At 35.9% G+C, this 22,942-nt stretch overlaps 1 protein-coding gene across 1 annotated transcript in view; it reads left to right on the top strand.

Moving 5' to 3' along the window:
- Positions 1 to 22,942, top strand: part of ERP44 (endoplasmic reticulum protein 44) — a 72,329-nt gene that overhangs the window by 29,146 nt on the left and 20,241 nt on the right. Inside the window, exons 3-7 of the mRNA XM_072959814.1 lie at positions 803 to 842; positions 5,012 to 5,127; positions 18,979 to 19,163; positions 20,415 to 20,530; positions 22,846 to 22,903. Coding sequence (XP_072815915.1) covers positions 803 to 842; positions 5,012 to 5,127; positions 18,979 to 19,163; positions 20,415 to 20,530; positions 22,846 to 22,903 — 515 coding nt within the window. The remainder of the gene's footprint in view (positions 1 to 802; positions 843 to 5,011; positions 5,128 to 18,978; positions 19,164 to 20,414; positions 20,531 to 22,845; positions 22,904 to 22,942) is intronic.

Here is a 22,942-nt window from a genome sequence, read left to right as displayed (position 1 = left end):
CGCTTCTGGTCCCAGGGCTCACATTTTGTGAACCACACTGCTTTAGAGTGAATAGCAAGTGGATAAAAAGTGCTTTGAAGGTAAAAAAGGAAAAGGAGAATTGAAACTTACATATCCTCACCCCTTTCATCTTTCAAATTCTGGAATATCTTTGTGTGTGGGGGAGTTTTGTGTGTGTGTGTGTGTGAGTACTGAGGTGTTTATTTAAGTTTCTCTGTGTTAAGTTTAGGCAAAAGGAACAGATTTTTTTTTTCATGTCTTCACATCTGGATATGCAAATGATACTAAGTTATTTTTTGCAACAGAGAGTAACTGTTAAATGGGGAGGAACCAGAAAAAGTACATCTTACACAATGCTGTTACAGGTTACTTGTTGCAACTAGATGGGACATCTGAGTTTTAGAAATAGCTTAGTTATACAGGTCTATTCTCTGAAATTGGATTTTATTTGCAGAGCTAATTCTCAGTTATTTATGAATATGGAAGGTCCAAAAATGGATTATTAAAATCTGGATCATTCCACTTAATTTTTTAAGAGAGTAGGCTATTTTGTAACTTACTTACCTAATCTGGGGTTGACTGTCCTTTTGTTTTGTATTCACTCAGCGAAGATATTAAGATGGAACAGGGACTCCCACAAATTGTATAGCGCCATCTGTGACTATGTATGGGTTTCTGAGAAGTAATTTCATTGTTATTATGTATATTTAGTGGGCTTTTAATGATGGAAAACCATATCTTTAGTCTTGTCAAAATTTTGTAGACACAAATAACTTAGGTTGTTTGGTTTTTTTAATTTCAGACAATGCTGATGTTGCGTTAGTAAATTTTTATGCTGATTGGTAAGTAATATCTTACTTTTATGAGGGGGGAGTGCATCAATTAGGGTTTTTTTTTTTTAACTTGCTAAAGGTGTTTTTTCTTTGCTAGAAAAGGGGTGAATGGGGAAGCCTCTTTCTTTTGTGAGGCAATATTCCACACCCAAAATCAATTAAGGTTCATTCACAAATGAAGTAGACTAATTTGGTGAGCATTTGTTTTAAGAGAGAAATATACCTGATTCCATTATCCCACATCTTAAAAGCAGGTAACATAAAAACTCAGATTTCTCTCTGTCTCTCACAAGAGTACATACTGGGATTCTGTATTTGTCTTAACTGAGGAAGTAGGGCAGTGTTTAGAGGTGAGGATGTGGTATGGCAAGTTTAGAAGGAAAAATAGTGTTGATTTTTTTAATATGTACCATCTACTACTACTTGTAGGAAGCCTTTACTCTTTTCCCTGTGTGACTTGGATTCTGTCTTGTGTGTGCATGCAGTCTCTGTGTACTGCATTCTTTTCTTACTACATTGTTTTGTCTTTCATCTTTGTGCCCAGCAAACAGTTTTGAGGGCAGAGATAATGTCTTACTTAGTATTCCCAGCATCTAAAACAAGGACATACTATGTAGCAGATGTTCAGGAATGTGGCGCGGGGATAGAACGAAGGGAGCATCAGCTGGAGAGAAGTTAGAAACACTCACATAATCCTTCTTCCTAGATGGTCTGTATCTAATGGGGCGCTTTGAGGCTTACTACCTACTAGCTGCCACTACCCTACTTCAGGTCATAGTCCTGCAATTTACCCAGATTCCTATGACAGTCTCTAATTTATTTCCTGTGCCTCTAGACCTATGTGTCTCCATTCTATTCTCTGCAAAGTAAGCTGGAGTAGTCTTTTCTAAAGTGCAGATTGAATTAGTTGACACCTCATCTTAAAACCCTTAAATGGTTTTCTAATACCTTTAGAAAGTCCCTTACCTTGGCCTAAGAGGCCCCTGATGACCTGGTCCCTTCCTACCTCTGCAGCTCTGTAACTTAGCTCTCTCCACTCCCATATTCTGTTCCGGGGTACTGAATGTCTTTCAGTTTCTGTAATATTCCATACTCTTTTATCACGGGACCTTTACTCACGGTGTTTTCTCTGAATGGATCTCTCTTCTCTCACCTGTTTATTTACCTGGTTAAGTCTTAATCGTCTTTCAAGTCTTAGATTAGATGCTAGTTTCTCCAGGTCACCTTCCTAATCAGTACCCCTACCCCTGCTCCCAAGTCAGGTTAGGATCCCTTTTTATATCTTCTGAAAACACCCCATACTTACCCAGTCATAACACTTGTATGCTATGGTTTAGTTTGTGGCTCCCTACTATATGATTAGCTTTGTGAAAAGTTACCGTATCTATCTTTTTTCAACATGAATCCCCAAACACTTGGCATAATGCTTGGCAGATAAGTACATAATATTTCCTGGGTGAATGATGTATAGTATTTATATTTGAAGAACTTCAGTAAACTATTAGAGATATACAGAGAAAATACAACTTATAAAACGTATAACAAAAGAGCATTTTCCAAGGTAAGCTGGGATTGTCCAGATATAACGTTATTTGGTAGAAGATTTTCTAGTCTTTAAAAATAAAACTGAGATCCAGAGGAATAAGGTATTTTCCTGAGGCCACCTGACTAAATTGTGGCAGAGTTAACACTAGGATGCTATTATCTCGGTGGCAGGATTTTCTGTGCTATAAGAAAGAAATAGAACATGCCACTGACCTTGTAAAAAGTGAATTGGAAATGTGGACTAACTGCAGCTACTTAGGAAGCATATTACCCAAAGAATACCTGGAGTTGTTCATGAATTAATACTCTTTTGTTCAACTGAATAAAACTTAGGTAGCTGACCGTAGGACATAGAGTTACACTGTGTAGCCTCAAAGGCTAGATTCTGAATTGCCTTTCGAAGTTATGGATATGGCATGACTTAAGGATAAATTCTCTAACAGAGCTGCCTAAAAATATACTTCAGAGGACAATAAACCCTGATAGGAACTTAATAATGCTCTCATGTGCCAGGCTCTTTACATACCTTGTTTTTAATGCTCAGAACTACCCTGTAGGTAGGTGTTATTCTTTCCATTTTAAGTTGAGGAAATTGAGGTTCAGAAAGGTCATACAGTACACCAGAAATTGACACAACATTGTAAACTGACTATAACTCAATAAAAAAAAATTTATGTATATAAACAACAACAACCCCCCCCCAAAGAAAAAGAAAGGTCATACAGCTAGTAAGTGGTGGAACTGGGATTTAAACTCAGCTATGTTAAACTCCCAAGCTTTTATTTTTTTTCCCTACTAGGTTATCCTAGTGAATGCCCCTAAATTGTTCCTGCGAAGACTTTCACCCATTTGGTTGATTTAGAAAGGGTTGATTCAAGCACCAGATTGCAGATTGGATTCACGTGAATCTTAAGGCACTTTTAATAGATAAATTTGCTTTCATTATGTTACCTTTATAAATGTAACTTTCCATTTGTATGAAGGTACAGTAATATAGCAACTGAATTTTTCTATCATCTTCCTCTTTCACCTTTTGGTATTAAAACTGACTCTGTTTTAAACGTGAGCCTGAGCTTCAGTGCTTACTGGGCAGCAACCTGGACAATCCAGAAGGGAGCCCTTAACATATGTCTTTATCTTTGCCCTCAAGCCAGGAGCCTGTCCACTGATTATTTACTAGGCCATATCCTACTTCTACAAGAAACCGTTAATCAATCCCTACCCCTTGCCTCCCTAGCCCTCCAGAACCCTTTCTGTAGCAGACTGTTAGAACCCACAAATCTGCAGTCCTAACTTCTCCACTTCCTCCATTCTATCAGTTTATTCATTTAACAGACATCTACTGAAATGCTTTTTAGAATATGTAGTCAAATAAGACATGGTCCCTGATGTCCGCAGACTCCCCCTACCTGTCCCAGATGAGAGAGATTTCAGAATGCTAAAAGAGGAAAGAACTACTTGAAAGCAAGAGATTGAAGATGCAGGTTGTGTCTTCTTGGTATATTCTGGGGCATCTCCTTAGGAAGTCAGGTGTGTGGGCTAGGAGAGTTATATACAAAAATAGGAAGTATAAAGAAATGTGTATCTCTCACAGGCTTTATATTTTTGTTGACTTACAGTTAATATGTGTGACCTAGTCACATGTGGATTAAAAAGTTCGCAGGCCTCATTTAAGTAAATTTCTTGGTGGAAAAGGGCTCTGGAAGCAGCAGTAGCAATTATACTTTTTGTTGTTGTTGTTAACAAAATGGTCTTTTTCATGTGAGAATGACCATTCTAGCCCAGCTGCTTGTGTGCTGATTCTGATTCTCCTCTGATTCTATCAGTTCCCTTTAATGACCCGCAGAATATGTTCGTGAAGTGGTTGGCCTGATTAAGGTGCAGCCAGAATTAGAAGTATCAAGTTTCTGGAATATTGTGGGGTTTGTGCCCCTTTTAAAAAGTGAAAACAAAACAAAAATAACAGACATAGGAAACTGGACAGGAAGTCTCTTTTAGAAATTTAAAAATTTTGCTCCTGAGCTTAGTCTATTTAATAGTTTATAGATACAAAAGCCCATTTTAACCAGAGGTGAATTTTGAGGGGAATCAGTTCACTATATTCTATATATCATTTTCATACAACTTATTTATTTAACATGCTTACTTGCCTATGAGATTTGATTGAACTTGGCAGGTCAGTCGGTCTAATATTTGCAATAAACTTACCATTTTAAAGATTTTGTAGTCGTCTAAAAATATGTTCATTACTTATAAAAGCTAATTGCTTTTATAAATGTCTGAGTCTCAGTAGTTACAGACCCAAGTAGATAAATCTTAGAGGGCTTATTTCCAACTTGTTTCATTGCCTCTGTGAGAGATCTTTAGCTTTGTGCTCCATAATATTGGCCATTTTCTTCAGGTAGAAAAAACCAAAATCTTTTAATGATTTGTGCAGTCTTTGAATTGAAGTAGTATTTGAATTCAAATTTGTCTTCACTTCCAATGAATGACACCAGGATCCCTAAATTAACAATGTGATTGTGTCAAAAGCTGTTTACTATACATATACTAAATGTGAATGGATGATAACTGAAATAAAATTTTATTGCTTCTGCCTTTCGGTTTTAATTTGTATTCTTCTCTGTGTATAGGTGTCGTTTCAGCCAGATGTTGCACCCAATTTTTGAGGAAGCTTCTAATGTCATTAAGGAAGAATATCCAAATGAAAATCAAGTAGTGTTTGCCAGAGTTGATTGTGATCAGCACTGTAAGTACCTCAGTAGGAAGTCTGGAAGAAACTGTCCCACCCCCATCCCTCCTACACACAGACACACACACACTTTTTTTTTTCTTTTTTTTTAAAATGCTCTGCTTTCAGTAGAGAACAAGCCAGAAATGTTCTAGTGACCTTGGTTAAAATGTTAATATTTAATCTTTATGTACTTACAACACTATTTTCCATTTTGCCTGTGTGTAGGATTAAGAAAATTTTTCCATTAAAATATACTAGGGCAAGCATACAGGTAATATATCATAACTAGCATTTTTTTTAACCAAAGCAAACACCAAAATCAATAAATAAAATTGAAATACAGTTTTAGAAAAGTAAAAGATTTCTGTTAGTCTTAGAATCATGCAAAAATACCATTTGTAGTCATTTAACATAAAACAATCTTGGAGTTTTTTGTGTTTCTATTCTGTAAAAGATTCTACTAAGATTGGCTTAGACCGTCTTTGAAGTGTGATTTGCTGTAGTTACTGATTATAATTGCTGAGAGTGTTGAGAAACTTAGGTTAAACTCACTTAAAATCCTGCCTCTTGGATTATGCTTGTCCCAGTGGTGCTTTCTCTATGAAAATCCTCATGGTTTTCTGTACACATGACAGATTCCTCCAGCTTGGACTAGTGTGCTTGCAGTGGGGTTTCCTCCTGAGTGCTGCCATTACCCTTGAACTTAACGCTCTCATGGCACCAAACCCATGGCACTTGGTGGTTCTGCTTCATTGGGTCTTAGTTGTCTCACCAATTGCAATGTCACTTCTTCAAAGGTGGGAACTACTTTCTTTTCTTTGTTTTTAATGCTCCCTTTTAAGTGGAGACCAAAGAACTCTAATCTCTGAATTTCAAACATCTGATAGTTTCTGGGAGACAAAGATTCCTCATTGAAAGCTTCTTGCATAGAGTTATTGGTAAGTTGGCCTGAATACAGAACACTCCCATTCTGCAAATTTCCTGTCCTTTACACTTCACCTAACAGATAGAATGTGTGTGTGTGTGTGTGTACGTACTACTTTTCATTTTGCAGTTGAGGAAATGGAAATCGTGTCATACAGCTTAATGTCTAGTCACCACAGGCTTAGAATCCAGATCTCCTGACCAGATTCCTTCACAGACTTGCTTGTTTTCTATTCAATTCAACAAACATTTTGGGGATTTTCTGGTAAAGCCCTGTGCTAGGCAGAAATGGCTAACAGCAGAGCATTTCCAAATCTTCTGAGCCACACCCCACATTTCTTTCTGCTGAGGTTCCCAACTGGATAGGATGAAGGGGGCAGTAGAAGTTGTCAGTACAAGCGTGGACTGCATTTCCACACTGCTTTCTGGATCTTTCCTCCCACCTTTCACTGGCAGAGAACAGGATGTTTTTGGTGTGGGCTTTTATTCAAATCTTTCTATTCTTTATGTATTTAATTAGATATTACAGTGCAGACAGTAGCCCCTACTTTCACTGAATTTGGGCTAGAAAAATCTGAAATTATGCTCTCAAGCTTGCAGTCATTGGGAAGAAAAAGTAACTATTCTTGAACCATAAATATCATTTATTCTCCTTCTAAACATTAACATTAACAGGGGACATCTGAGATAAATATGATACTGTTTCTAGTAATCAGGTTCTCTAATCATAGTTAAGATTTTTTTGATCTACCAGAGAGATGTACAGAATTAGTTTTTTATTAATGAAACTTATATCTGAGACATTGTGTATTCTCCCTAAATATTTTTTTCTCTGTTAATTGTTCACTTTTTAAAAGTGACATTATGAAATCCTTATTGATGCTTTGTTCATATTTTCCACTCTCTTCTTTAGAGCTGGTATGACAGACTGTACTTTGGGTAACCCCTTACATGCTGGTTGAATTGTGGAGATTTTGGACTAGAAGGACTTTAAGAGTCCTGTGATCTGGAGATAAATGCCCGTTAGGCAGATAGTTCTTTGGTCGGATTTACTTTTTTTTTTTTAAAGAGGTTGATTGAAATATAATTGACATATAATAAACTGCACAAGCTTGAATTATACAATTTAATGTTTTGACACATGTATGAACCTGTGAAACCATTATCACAGTCAAGATATCAACATATCTGTCATCCCCAAAATTTTGCTTGTGCTCCTTTGTGGTCCCTCTCTCCCCTCATCAATCCTCAGGGGACCATGGGACTGCTTTCTGTTAAAATGTAATTACATATATGTGGTATTATTGTTTCTGTTATTACCGTTTCTTTTTTTCTTTTTTTTTTTAATTGAAGTATAGTCAGTTTCCAATGTTGTGTTAGTTTCTGGTGTGCAGCCTAGTGATTCAGTTACACACATATATATATGTATTCCTTTTCATATTCTTTTTTGTTATCTGTTATTGTAAGATGTTGAATGTAGTTCCCTGTGCTATGCAGTAGGACCTTGTTGTTTATCTGTTTTTTATATTGTTATTGTTGTTTCTATACTGTGTGGCCCAACCCTCTACTAAGGTAGAATCCTTACTAAGAATGCTTACTAAGTCATATACCGTTGGGCAAGTTACTTTAAAAAAAATCACTGAACTTGATTCAGGATTCGCTATTGAAAGTGTGTATGTGTGTGTGGTGAGAAAGAGAAACGTGGTAACCAAATGCAGGAAAATGTTAAGTCCAGGTGAGGGCGTACAGGTGCTCATTATATTACTTCTCATCTTTTCTGTAGGTTTGAAAGTCTTCAAAATAGAAAGTTGGTATAAAAAGGCACTGAACCTGTAATTTGTCTTTGTTTAAGAAAAGAGCAGGGAGGAGGGCCTTGTTGCTTTAGAGTTTTTGTGAAAATATGTGTGGAAGAAGCTTGAAATCTGTACTGTACAGGTGTACTGTGATACTGTTGATTGTAATTTCTGTTTATTTTCACTATGATAGATGACCTTCAACATGATCATTGAATTTTAAAAGAATTTCCTTGAATGGACTTTTACGGCATTTTGAGGAATACTTAGAGCCCTGGTTTTTTCTGTGGCTGTTTCGATTTTTTAGTGAAAACCCCCCGTGATGAGCAGGGATGGCAGTTGAAGCCATTTTGTTGGTCGTGAACTGCCTTCTCTCATACGTTGCCGTCTCCTGGACAGTAGCATCTCTGCCTTACCACCAGGTACTGTGGGAGGTAGATGTGCTCTTTGTGAATATTCTCTCATTACCAAGTAGAATTTCTGCCGGTAACACGAAGATAGCTTAATGTTCAGAAACAGAATAAATCCCATCAGTAGCTAAAATAGGGAAAACCAGCCTATCCCATCAATAAGTGCAAAAGACTTCATGTAACCCAACAGAGGTTCTTGGAAGAAGTTAATGTGGCAAAATGAATGAGCCTTCCTTTGTTGCATTGAATTTTTTAAATCTTTAAAGACTGTATGTTGCTTCATAATATTTTGTAAGCTCAAATTGAGCTGAATTTGGTTGTGAAAACTGTCTATCTTGGCCACAAATCTTGATATTGTCTTGCATTTGGGAATTTCTGCCAATGCAGTTTTTTTTCCTTTATCAGCCCTGATAAAGAATTGAGGATATGGTGAGACCATAAAGTGAAGAAACAAACAAAATAATTATATATCAATATAAAAACATAGTGGCACTAATTTTCGTAAAACATTCCAAGTGAGTATTTTCAAAGGAGTCCCTGTGGGAGACAATGCAGGTACTCATTCCTTAGGACGCAGTGGGAATTCTTTGGCAGTTGTCCTCCACGCCAGTTTACTAGTTGGTCAGGGAAACCCATCTCAGTACATAATTGTAGGGCTGCCGCCTGCGTTTCCTTCTGTCTCCTTCTTCCACCAGCCCCATCCCGTGGAGTGCCTTCTTCCCTTCCTTTATCTCACTTCTCTGTATGCCCTTCCTAGGACTCTCTTTGTTGAAAGGTTCTGGTAAGTGGGCTGAGAACTTGGAATTGGAGAAGAAAAGAGGCAAGAGTGGATATAATGGGCTAGTTTCACTCAGTTAGCCCTTGTGTTTCTGTATATGAGCTGGACGCACCTGCTTTGATCCCCCTGCCCTACTTACCCCACCCCCAAAAGAGTTGGGAACTGTAGGAAATAATTTTAAACTCAGGCTGATGCTGGAGTGACATCAGGAAGCTTCCGACTATTTAAGCTTAGATATAATTTTTGAAATTCCAGTGTAAAGCTTGTAGCTTGAATAATCCTCATCCAGTGGTAAAATGTAGTTTGCCTCCTAAGCCCCTAACTTCTCCATTTGTTGTATTTAATGTAGGGAACAGACAAAGTAGAAGAGAAGTAGAGGAAGAGAAAAAGGAAAAGGCAGTCAGGGTAGTTAAAGAAACAGAATCAAGAGACACATTGAGGAACAGCCTCTTCCCACCACCCAGAGGGCATTTATGTCCTGTGATGGCCCTGAGTCCCCACTCGTCCTGCAGAGGACCAGGTTGCATATTTGTCACAGATCTGACAGTTGCCCTTTTAGTTTCTCCCGTCTGGAGCACCCATAAAGGAATTGCTGCATCTCTGGTGAAGATACATTTATTGTTGGATTATTACAGAGGGTTTCTTTTATTCTGTTCTTAGGGAATCCAAACTTGCACATCTTTTTGGTACATTACATGTATTATACATTAAGAGTTTTAAGAATTTCATTTAAGATTTTAGTCTGTGGAAACAATTAGAAGTAGCAGCAGCAGTGGTAGTAATGCTGATAATAATGATAAAATGTAGGCTCTGTAAGAGCAGGGACCTTGTTTTGTTTTGTTTTTTTTAACCCCTTTATCCTTAGCACTGGATTGGTACCAAATAATAGGTGTTCATTTATAGTTGTTGACTAGATGGATGGATATATAGTAACCAGCATTTATGAACTGTTAGTTTTGTAGGTACTATATTAAGTGCTTTAAATAGGTTATCTCATTATCTCAACAATATGATAAAGTATTTTTTACAGTATTGCATCAAATCTTACATCACTGGTTATAAGGCATACTTATCTATAACTGAAAAAAAACTGAGAAAAACTGCACTATAATGCAGTGCTTTCATATCACTTAGGGTCTTTATGTCTATCATAAGAACTATTTTATTTAATTTTATTTTAATTTTTTAATTGAAGTGTAGTTGATGTACAGTGTTAGTTTCAAGTATACAGCCAAGTGATTCAGTTATATATATATATATATATTGCTAGATCACAGGGTAACTCTAATAATAATATATATATATTACATAATATATATATATATTCTTTTTCAGATTTTCCATTATAGGTTATTACAAGAAATTAAATATAGTTTATTGTGCTATACAGTAGGACCTTGTAGTTTATCTGTCTTACATATAGTAGTGTATATCTGTTAATCCCAAACTCCTAATTTATCCTCCCCCTGTCTTTCCCTCTTTGGTAACCATGAGTTTGTTTTTCCATGTCTGTGAGTCTATTTCTGTTTTATAAATAAATTCCTTTGTATTATTTATTTTAGATTCCACATATAAGTGATATCATGTATTTGTCTTTCTCTGACTGACTTCACTTAGTATGATAATCTCCATATCCATTTATGTTGCTGCAAATGGCATTCATTCTTTTTAATGGCTGAGTAGTATTCCTTTGTGTGTGTGTGTTTATATGTGTGGTATACACACACATACATATCACAGCTTCTTTATCCAATCATCTGTCGATGGACACTTAGGTTGCTTCCATGTCTTGACTATTGTAAATACTGCTACTATGAACATTGGAATGCATGTATCTTTTTGAATTAGAGTTTTTGCTTTTTCCGGATATATGCACAGGAATGGGATTGCTAGATCACAGGGTAACTCTAATAAGAACTATTTTAGAATCACTTAGATACAGATTTTTTTTTTGGTCATCATTAATCTGTGTACCTAAAAAGGGAAATAAATTTGTTCAAGTAATTCTGAAACAATTTCACATTCAGAATCTGACTTTTGTGCAATCACTTTCCAATTCTGAGTCACTGATTTTTGTGTTTTCCACACAATATCATCTCCTGTGCCAGTGAGAGTTTTGGTAAAACTCTTCATTAGAGAGTGTTACTCTACTCTTTCTAGGATTTTCTTCCAAGCTGCTGATACCCATTCTGCAAATATTGATGCTGGCACTTTACTATTTAACTAAAACCTTAGAGTTAATTTTTTTTCTCAATTGAAACATGTCACAGCTAGTTAAGTAACTTCACTCAAAGTCAGCAAGATATAACCAACATGTTAATAGTGGTTTTCCCCAGTGGTGGTTGGATTACAAATGGTTCTTGTTTTCTTTTTTGTAATTGTCTTTGTTTTTCACAATTTCTGTACACAGACACACACTTAAACTTACCTTTGGTTCAACTATGGATCATGATCTCATCATGATCTTATCTTATGCAGCCTCTTCCTTTGGGGAGAATTCATCACTCTCCCAGGTGGTCCTGCTGCTTTAGATTGTATTACAAAGTCCCATCAATCTGCCCCTTGTGGGACTAGGTTCTCTGCTGACCTCCAGTGGCTAGAGGCTGTATGGCACTCAGCAAGAGACATTCATATGTTATTTACTGGTCAGTGCAGAACATTGTCTCCCTCTAGCATTTTTAGGAAAGTACTTTTCAATTGTCCTTGAATTAGGCAGCACATGCTCCTAAATACCAGTTACTCTTACCTGTCTGCCTTCCAATGCAACTTGAACCTTCCATCTTAGAAACTGAGAAGTTTTTATATATGAGCTATACACAAATGAGGCATTAAGAATAGGAAAATAATTATAAACAATTATTGTATTAATATCAAATTTGCTAAGAGACTGGATCTTAATTATTCCCACCACAAAAAAGAAATGATAATTATGTAAAGTGATACAAGTGCTAGCTGACACTACAGTGACATTCATTTTGTAATATTGCTAAATGTATTAAATCAACATGTTAAACTGATGCAATGTTATAAGTCAATTTTATTTCAGTAAAAAAAAAGGGAAGAAGAAAATATACAGTGAGGATTTCATGAGCATAAAACAACTTGGATGAGCAGGTTTAGTCTGAATCCTGAGTAAGCTTCTAGGCTTTGTAATTTTTCTGTTCAGGGTCTTATTTCGTTGTGGGGTTTTTGATTTTGTGTGAATTTCCAGATTGTGGGGAGGCATGGTTTGGGAATGGGGAAGGGAACATAGGCAGCAGTGATCCTTATCCTAGAACCAGGAAAACCGTAAGACCTTCCTGTTGAAATTATCTGCCTCTTCTGTTACCAGTCGTGGATAATCATAGCAGGGAGGGACATTGCAGAGACAAGAGCGGGAGGCAGTTTCCCCATTTGGAACCCTGCTGGGCTTTAGGCAAGTGGGATGGCAGGCAGAGCCCATCAAGGGAAAGTAAGTGACCACTGAAGCAAAAGTACGTGGTAATTTTCCAATCAGTGAGCTGTTAACCTTCTGAAATTTTTAATTCCTTTGACATCCATTTTAACATTTGATCCATCCTGTTAATAATAAAATCTCCACTTATTATACCTCTTAAGTCATTCTTTGTTATACTGTCAAAATGTCACATTGTAATTACCTAAAAATCACTTTTGACCAAAGCTTATGAAAAGTCACCTTTATGTCTGAGATTATTGGTCAATGTAATTTGAAGGTTTTTGCTTCTTAATAATTACAAGCCACCTCATTATACAGCATACCTGCTGCCTGATGTTGTTTGAGAATTAAGCAAGCAAACATCTATTCCTCTAATAGTCTGTAAGTATTATCTAATCTTTTTCTATCCATAACTAGAATTTTAAGGCAACATAAAGGTAGTAATGTTTAAGTTGGTAAACAGACTCTTGTTATTTCTGCCAGGACTATTGCAGTGGCTTCCTTACTAGTCTCCCTGCTTCTCTACCACTGCCAAGGGAATATTTTTAAAGCCTGCTCTGCTACTCAGTGACTGCTTATCACCTGTCTGGGTCCATCTCATACCCTTTCTATCAAATCCTTTAGGGATTAAAAAAATTCCTTGGCAAATTAGGCATCAGCTAGTCTAGTTTAGCCTTATTAACATTAAATGTGCACCTAAGTTGGACGTAGAAGGATATATTTTCCCTTAATAGGGCTTGATATTACTGATTTTTAAAAAAAAATTAGTTTTTGTTATTTTGCCAATAGGATGGGCAAAAAGTGTTACCTGGTAGTTTTAATTTGTAACTTCTTGATTACAGCCAAGCATGTTTTGACATGTTCATTGGCTGTTTGTATTCCGTTCATAAATTGACTGGTATCTTAGCCCATTTACCTTTTTGGTGCTCCTTTTGTTATTGTTCTTTACATAATCTGAATATTAATAATTTGTCTCATGTCACCAGTACCTTTTTTCCAGTTTGTCTTAAAAATCATGGTGTTCTCCAACATCTAGTTGCTTCCTTGCCTCTGCAGCTTCAGAATCTGGCAAACGTCTTGGTTGCATGTCTGATGCTGATGCGGGCCCTTTGTATAATTAGTGTCTCCTAAGCACCACAAGGCCATGGGAGATTTTACTCTGTCTTTCTAGCCCAGTCTCCAGCTTCCTGTGTCACCCCTCTACTCAGTAAATGTCCTCTGGGGACTTCCAGTGTATTTCAGGGCCCTTTCAGCCCACCATTCCAGCCCAGGCGACTGTGAATAGCTTCACTGCATTCTCGTTCTCTCTGCCCAGAGGTGTAATCCTCAGCCCTAAATCTGCACAAATTGTGGATTTAATGTCCAAGAGGAATATTGCATAGGAAACCTGTAGAAAAGGAAATGCCAGTACGTGAGCTTTTGCTTACTTACTTAGGAATGGCCCTTTCCTTTCTGGAATATCAATTCATTTAGCCTTCATTGGTTTCATGGTCTCTGGTATCTTTAAAAATGTGACTTTAAAAAAATCAGTTTTTTTTCTACTTGCCCCAGAAGGAGCAATAGATTTCTGCTGCCTACTATGGAAGGCCTTTCGTAGATTCTCTTTTGAGTTTTCTGTGACCCCAATAAGATCATCTGTAAATAATGACATTTCTAATTTCTTCTTTTCTGTTGTGTTTGTGTGTGTGTGTGTGCATATATATATATATTCTTTATTTCTTTTTCTTATTACTCTAAGAACTCCAGTACAGTGTTATCTTTACTTCTTTCTTGATCTCAGCAGGACAGCTTTTAGCGTTTGACTATCAAGTTGTTTGGCATTTGTTTATTGAGGTATCCTTCATCAGATTAAGGAAGTTCCCTTCTATTCCTAATTTGACAAAAATATATAAGTGAGTAAATGTTGATTTTATCAGATGTGTTTCTGAGAAGTAGTAGAATCTTTCTCTTTTATTCTGTTAATGTTGTGAATTATATTGCTTTTCAAACATTAAACTGACGTGCTAGACTAGGTCCAGTTTGACTGTGATGTATTCTCTTTTGCATTTAATGCTAAATTCAATTTAATACTTTCAAGTTTTGCGTCTTAAGTTCTTTTCTTATCATTTCCTTCTCAGATTTGGCAGAAAGATTATGTTGATCTCATAAAATTATTTGGGAAATGTCTCCTCTTTTTGTAGTCTCTAGAATGATGTAAATAGCATTATTGGCTTCTTAAATGTTTAGCAGAGCTTGCTGGTAAAGCTTTCTAGGAATGGAGCTTTCTTTGTGAGAAGGCGTGGATTATGGATTTAGTTTCCTTAATGATTTTAGGACCAGTTATATTTTCTACTGTTGGTTTAGTGAGTTGTGATATTATGGGAATTCTTCCGTTCTGTCCTACTCTCCAAACTTATTGTCATAAAGTTATTGATAATATTCTCTTATTATCTGAGTTAATGACTTCTGCTGTATTCCTGAAATTGTGTTTTCTCTCTCTTTTTTTTTCCCCTAGATTATTCTCTCTATGGGTTTATCAATTTTATTAGCCTTTGCAAAGAACCAGATTTTGGCCTTTTTGTTCTTTTGTATTGTATGTTTATTTCCCACTTTATTAATTTCTGCCTTTAACTTTTTTATTCACTTCTTCATTTTTAATTTGTTGTTCTTTTTATGACTTTTTAAGATTAATGCATCTCTCTTTTTCAGCCTTTTCCCCCAAACATACCCATTTTAATGTTATAAATTTCATTCTAAGTATATGCTTTGACTGTATGCTGTAGGTTCTGATATGTATTTTCATTATCAGTTCAGAATATTTTCTAGTTTCCCGTTTATCTCTGTTTCATGGGCACATAGAAGTTACTTTATTCTCATTATGAGTTGAATCATTTGAAAGTTGTTGAGACTTTTTTGTGATTCATCATGTGTTTGTTTTTTTGTATGATATATATACCTGCAAAGAATGTATATGTTGCAGTTTTGGGGTAGTGTCGCATATATGTGTCCAATCATTCAGGTGTCTTTGTTAATTTTAATTATTATTGTCAGTTGCAAAAAGAGGTGTATTAATAATCTCCCACCATGTTTGCAGATTTGTCTTTATAGTTCTGTCATTTTATACTTTATGTATTTTTAGGTTTTTGTTTGATGCATACAAATTCAGAATTGTTCCATCTGCCTGGGTAATGAACTTTTTGTTGTTATGAAGGATCCTTCTTGATTTCCAGCAATGCTTTTTGCCTTAATGTGTACATATTTACTGTTAATATAGCTATACAGGATATCTTTTGATTAATTTTGTATGGTACATTTTTTTCCCCATCCTTTTACTTTCAAGATTTTTGCATCCTTATGTTTAGGTGTATATTTTATAAACAGTATACAGTTAGATTTTGTTTTCACCTTTGTCAAAAGTCACTTCCACATGTATAGGTGGGTCTGTTTCTGGACTCTGTTCTGTTGATCTATTTGTCTGTCCTTATGCCAGTATCACACTGTCTCGATTCCTATAGGTTTACAGTTAAGTGTTGAGGCCCACTAGTGTCTAAGCCTCTAATTTTGTTTATTGGGTGTATTGGTCTGTAATTTTTTTATGTCTTTGCCTGGTTTTGGTATGAGGGTAATGCTGGCCTCATAGAATGAGTTGAGAAGTAATCCACTCTCTTCAATTTTCAGGAAAAGTTTGTGGAAATGGAATTACTTTTTCCTTAAATACTTGGTAGAATTGGCCAATGAAACTCTCAGTGGAAAAACTTAGACATGTATTTTTGAAAGAGAAAAACACATTGTGAGTTTTTGCTAGTAGTTTCACTTCAAATGAAATATTATAGGGTTTTTACTTAATTTCCTCAATTTTATATTTATATCTTTATTATTATGCCAAAAATCTTGATTCTTAAAGGCATTAGCGTGATAACTCATTTGCTTTATCTATAATGTGTGTGTTTATTTCAAAATAACAATTACAGTATTAAATTTTTTTAAATCTAATTTTGTTTTACTAGTAAGCATTTCCTTTGTCCCAAGTCAAAACTATAAAACCAAGTTATAGTCAGGCAGGTGTAAATTCCATTCCTGACCACTCTTTGTATTTCTTCCATTGGTGATGTTTTTTGGAGGCTGTAGGGGGTCATAGATACATATATATATTCCTACCTCTTTTCCAAGTTTCTTCTTTATACTTCTTTCACAGTCCTCTGCACCTGGCTGTTTTCACTGAACAGTGTATCTTGGAGATTGCTCCTTAGCAGCATAAGGAGATCTTTCCATTCCTTTTTACAACAGCCCATAGTACTTCATTGTTCAGGTGTACCGTACTTTATTTAACCATTCTCCTACTGATGGATATTTGGGGGAAATAGTAACTTTTAAAAAGACATTTTTCATATTCCAGACCCTAGCATTGTAACATTGGCTGATAAAACTAACCTAATTTTAACAGCATTTTTATTAAAAACATTTTCCTTTATACATTACTGCAAAAATTCATTTTATAATGTGCTGCATTTCAGTGTGTAATGTGCTGGGACTGAATGAGTTCTTTTAGTTAGGAAGGTAAAGTTCCTTTTTATTATTTCTTTGGGCTGATTTTCTTGTAAGTAGGGTAAACCTAAGCCTTTGTGGCCTCTGCCTTATAACAAGTGCTTCTGTTTATCTTAAAAATCTTCTACTTGCTTATAAAACCACTCTTAGTCCTCAGTTTGTAGTGCCAGTTTAATCTGATTAACTCTCTGATCAGGTAAGAACCCACCATTTTACAACCCCTCAAAGGCATGTTTTCTCCTTAATCTGTCGAGTTGAAAAGGGTTTACAGCTTATGTATCCACTAGTGTTCTTCAAAAAGTACCAGCTCCCAGATCAAGCAGATAAATGCCAATATTAAATACTTGTATATTAAAGTCTTGATATTATTTCAGATTTCTGTGATTTGCTGAATAAAGTATTCTCCTTCATCTCATTTATATATGCTCCATGGTTCTATTTGCTCATATTTGTCTTCTGTTTAAAGAATTTTAATAGTCAAGTATGATTTTCCCCTTTGTAAATCCTACATGGAGTTTAACAAAGTGTTCTGTGATCTTAATTACATAATGTTTTCTCCAAACCCCCTTCTGAGAACCCATTATCCATCCTTAACTTCTAATACACCGTTATATCATTCTTTGATTGCTTATCTTAGAACAAAATGCAACTTTGACTTATCAATATAGTCTAAGTACTTTTACCTCTTCCTAAACAGTGTAGAGATCTTAGAATACTTAGAATCATTAGCCTTCTGCTTACCTCCTCTCCCCCAGTTTATATGTTGTTGTTGTTGTTATGTGTTTTAATTTGTGTCAAACCCCATAAGGCATAATTTTGCTGTGTTTTGTACAGTCAGTATTCATTTAGATTTTTAAAACCTCTTTACTGAGGTATAGTTGATATACAGTAAACTGTACATATCTAAAACATACAAATTTACAAGCTTTGACCTATGTATGTAAGCACCCATGAAACTGTCAGCACACGTGTGTATATACCCTCTGGTAAAGTTCCTACCTTCTAATCTCCTAGAATATTAAGATGGTCAACAGAGTTTATTGCAGTCCTGTTTATTTTGTTTTTGTTTTGCAACTACTAGAAATGGAGGTGGGCCTAGAGAATATTCATGTTTTTTTGTGCCATCATTTTAGAATTCTGCTCTCATTTTAGAACTCAGTTTTTTTTTAATCACCTGTTTCAAGCTACTTATGCTCTCTCAGGTCCCCTTTGCTCTGAAAATTTTATCATTCTTATCCATGTGACTAACATGACATTTGATCTTTACCCGTGTCTAGAAACCATTGATTTCTCCTATTTGCTACCTCTTGGAAATAACAGCAGAAAAATTTGAAGGCTCTTCCGTTCTGATTAAGTCTGTATCTTACTAATTGTGATTCCTAAAAATGAGATCAGCACACATTTTGACTAAGTTTTTGAGACTATAAACACCAATTTTAATGATTTGTGTGAGAATATACCCATAGGTCATAATAAAGGGATTTTTTTTTTAGTGTATACTGCTGAGTTTTGCTCTTAATTGTATTAGCATACTCAAAATTTGTGTATGTGGGATTATAAATTTTTCTACTAGCAGAGTATCTAATATTAGTTATCTATATACTATTATATATCTATAATAATACTTAGTAACATTTATTAAGTGTTTACTCTGTCATGCATTTGTATTATCTCATTTAGTCTTTAAAACAGCTCTATGTGGTAGAAATTATTATCCTCACATAACGGATAAGAAACTAAGGCATGGAAACTTGAGGTACATACAAGTCCACACAGCCAGTAAATAGCTGTGGGGTTTAAACCAGGCCGTGTATGTTAGGAGCCTGGACTCTTAAGCAATACAAACTTGTCATGATTGATTTTTTTCTCTAACACTGAAGAATTATATAAACCAAAATGTTCTCCCTAAATAATTGTAAGATTTTTGACTGGTGGGCTAATGGGCTCACCCAGACTGAGTCTGAGGGTGAAGTTAATTTTTTGTTGTTGTTGTTCTCTTAGCTGATATAGCTCAGAGATACAGGATAAGCAAATACCCAACCCTCAAACTGTTTCGTAATGGGATGATGATGAAGAGAGAATACAGGGGTCAGCGATCAGTGAAAGCACTTGCAGATTACATCAGGCAACAAAAAAGTGACCCCATTCAAGAACTGCATGACTTAGCAGAAATCACCACTCTTGATGTAAGTCATTAACTTTTGCTGGATCAAATGAACATTACCTGCTTGCTTAATGTAAATAAATTCTTAATGTAATCAAAGAATCTGCACATTTTCTAATAGTTTGTTGCAATGGATTTGATATATACTTAAGTTGAAATTTTCTTGAATTCCCAAGGTAAATGCTAATGTTTTACTGTATAATAGCATAACAGGAAAGTTGTACTAATTTGAATTAATTGAGGACAAAGGGTAGCCTGAATTATGAAGAAATAGACGTTAATGGCAGGCATACACAGCCAAAGGCTCCATATTTTCCTTAGTGGAGACCCTCAGGGTATCTGCTCTAAGTACCCCTATATCAGCTGTTTGTATACATTTTAGTGTCCTCTGACATAGCTGCCCTTAGCAATATGCTTAACAAATCCTTTTCTTTGTACACTAAGAAGTATTTTGCTCTTTTAAAAAAATGAAAACAATTGAGTTTGGGCTTTAGATGGCCATTGCCAGGCTTGAGATTTGATTTTTACCCTCCTTATAAACAAATAAATTAGAAAATTATCATTTCATGGATGCTGTCAGAAGACACAAGGCTCCTGGGTCAGAGACAAAGGATTTTCTTGCTCACATCAAGCAAACAGTGTGACATGTTTGCATTTGTTTCCTTGCCCCCAAGTCCTATGGAGGTGACACAGAGAGTCCAGACAAATCCCTGCTCATGCAGGTGGTTGTGGGACAGGGGCACTCTGGGCTCAGGGAGCTCCTATTTCAGAGCCAGCAGTAAGGCTGCTCTTTGTCCTGAAGGGAGACATAACCTCATACCTCAAGGTTGCTAACTGCACGTACAACCCTGAGAGATTGCCCGGGTAAAGAGTGGTCAGGGTCTTGCATTTTGGATATATCTAAACGTGTAGGAACGTGAGAGATCCTTGGAGGAGTCTCTGCCAATAGTCACATGTTACAAATAGATATATTATGTTAACACATCTTAGAATTAGTCATCTTATTTAGGAAAAGACTGTCACTGATTAAACAATTATCTGTTTCTTGAAATTTTAAAAATACTAGAAGGAAATTATTATATTAGATTGTAGTTAAGATTATTTTCAACCTAATGTAATCTTTAATAGTTTTGGACTAGGTGTTAAAAGCCAATTAAGCATTTATAGTCACACTTCATTTGGAGATAACTGAACAGCAGCTGGGTAAATGAAATAACATGCTTTTTAAAGAACTATACATGTTTGTAAAGTAATTACATACTTTATTTTACAGCGCAGCAAAAGAAATATCATTGGATATTTTGAGCAGAAGGACTCAGAAAACTATAGAGTTTTTGAAAGAGTAGCAAATATTTTGCATGATGATTGTGCCTTCCTTTCTGCATTTGGGTAAGTATCTTAGTTGAGTGTGTTGTGTGTGGTTGTTTTCTGAAGATGACCTCTCCAGAGATTATCTCAGTCCTCTTAAAGTCACAAGCAAGGCTTTACACCTATCTCTGGCCTCTTCTTAAGAGTGTGAAAGTCTGTTAATTTTCCTTTCTGTACTCTATTTAAAATGTGGGTAAGAAAGGAAAAGAATGGACAAGTTAACAACTAACTCTCATACTGTTGTTCAGCTCATTTACTAACACTGTCCTGCATCATGAAAAATGCTTATTAACTTGCGGGGTTTCCAAACTGAAACCACACACTGTCTCTCTCATTAAGAAGCATGAGCGATATCATCTTTATTCATCGCCAGCTCTCCACCACCTTCTCTTCTCCTTTCCACGGCTAACCTCCTTCCTTGTGTCCCTGTAGTCGTCCCTTTAAAGTCCTGTGGGGCTCTGAGCCATCCGTTGTCCTTGCTCTCTCATGTTTTCAACCTGACCGTATTCATGAACATCTTTCCTTTCCTAAAAACATGATTCTCTCTTTCCTGTCCTGTCTCTTGAGCTATAATCTCATCTTTCTTTTCATCCTCAAATTTTTTCAAAGATTCGTTATGCTTGGCTACCTAGCATTTCTCATACTCTAGCCAGTTAAAAACATTAACCTCCTAGAAGCCAACTTTCCCCTCCATGACCCTAATGAAACTTCTGTCCACACAGTCACATCTTCATTAACAAATCCGGTGGTCTTTTTTCAGTCTTAATCCTCTTCAGGTTCTCTGAAGGATGTGACCCTCAGCTACCCTGTCCTTTTTCTGCTATGTCTACACTTCATGTTGAATCTGTCTGGTTTTCTCCTTACCTTTCTGACTTCTCTGACTTTATTTTGTATTTTTTTCTTTCTCTTTCAAAGTAGAATCATTTTTATGGTTCTCTCCTTGACTCTTTCTTCTCATTGGAGGTTATCTCCACCATCCTTTGACATTTCACAATATTCTCTCTCTCTTTTCTTTGGCCTGTAACTGTTAGACTCAACTGTAGTACCATCCTGAGTAGATCCCAGATTTCTGGCATAGTATGTCCTCTCCATTTTGTGATCATTTTCCCTGTCTTAATACTTCTGTAGGTTTTGTATATGTGTTTTATTGTAAACATTATCAGTGGTTTTTGAGGATTATCACACAGAGTAAATAATGAAGGCACTTGTCCCCCTTGCTCTTGGCAGTACTGTGCCCAGCCACGCAGCCCCTTGCTGTTCCTGACGCTGCAGGCATACACCCGCTGCAGGGCCTCTGCCCTTCCTGTCTCTGTCCGAAGTGCTTGTCTAGATATCATCTCGTCAGGAAGATCTTTCCTTATAACTTTATATAAAACAGCACTACTATTGTCTAACGTGTCATTCTTTATCCACCTATTTGTCTTCATAGCACCTTTTTTGTTTGTTTTTAACCATCCAAGATAAAAGTGTCTACTTGCCTTTCCCCACCAAAATGGAAGCTCCATGAGAGCACAGGATTGTCAGTTTTGTTCACTGCTGTGTGTCAGCTGCCAAGAAGACACCTGGTGCGAAGGAAGCGCACACTCAATAGTGAATGATGAATGAATGGAGCATGTTCTCTTCTTCTGTCCCACTGTTCATCAGTCTAGCCCTTACCTCCTGTACTACCCTAGTCAGAAGCTGGAGATAAATCAGGGTTCCGTTAATCCAAATATAGTTGAGAGAGAGAAGAAGTTACCCATTTTGACTTAGAGTTTGTTGCAGAATTCACTCACCAAATATTTATTCACTTATTATGTGCCTGTACCAGGCATAGGTAACAGTAAACAAATTAAAAATTACTTATTTATGGAACTGTATTCTAAAGATGTAGGTTATTTCAATTCATCTATTTTTTAAAATAAATTTTGGTTTTAAAAAGTAAAAAAGTAGAGTATGCATAGTTGAGTCTGACTTATGAGCAAATAATGTGTTTTTTGATTGGTTTATGTGACCACTCAATGACTTTGATCTTCAGTTACTAGAAACAGTCTGAGGTCAAAAACAGCATTTTAGTGCCAGAATTGCCAATCTACACATAAAATACTGAGTCACAAAAACAGCTAACTAAGATTTCCCTTTAAAAAAATCTGCCTCATATTAACTTTTTCCTTTAAATATATGTTTTTATTGGTATTGCATAATTTTATAAGTAGGAAAGAAGATGGACAAGTATATAATTCAAATTGTTATAATTCATATGTTGCAAAACAGGTAGGCAATTCTGCTTCATTCAGGTGTATTACTGGTATTATTTTTCTTAAAAAATATTATTACTACTTCTCTCTTTCTGTTAGGGCTGTTTCAAAACCAGAACGATATAGCGGAGACAACATAATCTATAAACCACCAGGGGTAAGTTGCTATTTCTTAGTGTGTATAATTTTAAATATA

Source organism: Vicugna pacos, chromosome 4 (genome assembly GCF_048564905.1).
Source record: "Vicugna pacos chromosome 4, VicPac4, whole genome shotgun sequence".
In the NCBI taxonomy this organism is placed as follows: Eukaryota; Metazoa; Chordata; class Mammalia; order Artiodactyla; family Camelidae; genus Vicugna; species Vicugna pacos.
Note: the sequence above shows the minus strand (reverse complement) of the source record. Positions and strands in the feature narration are given on the sequence as shown.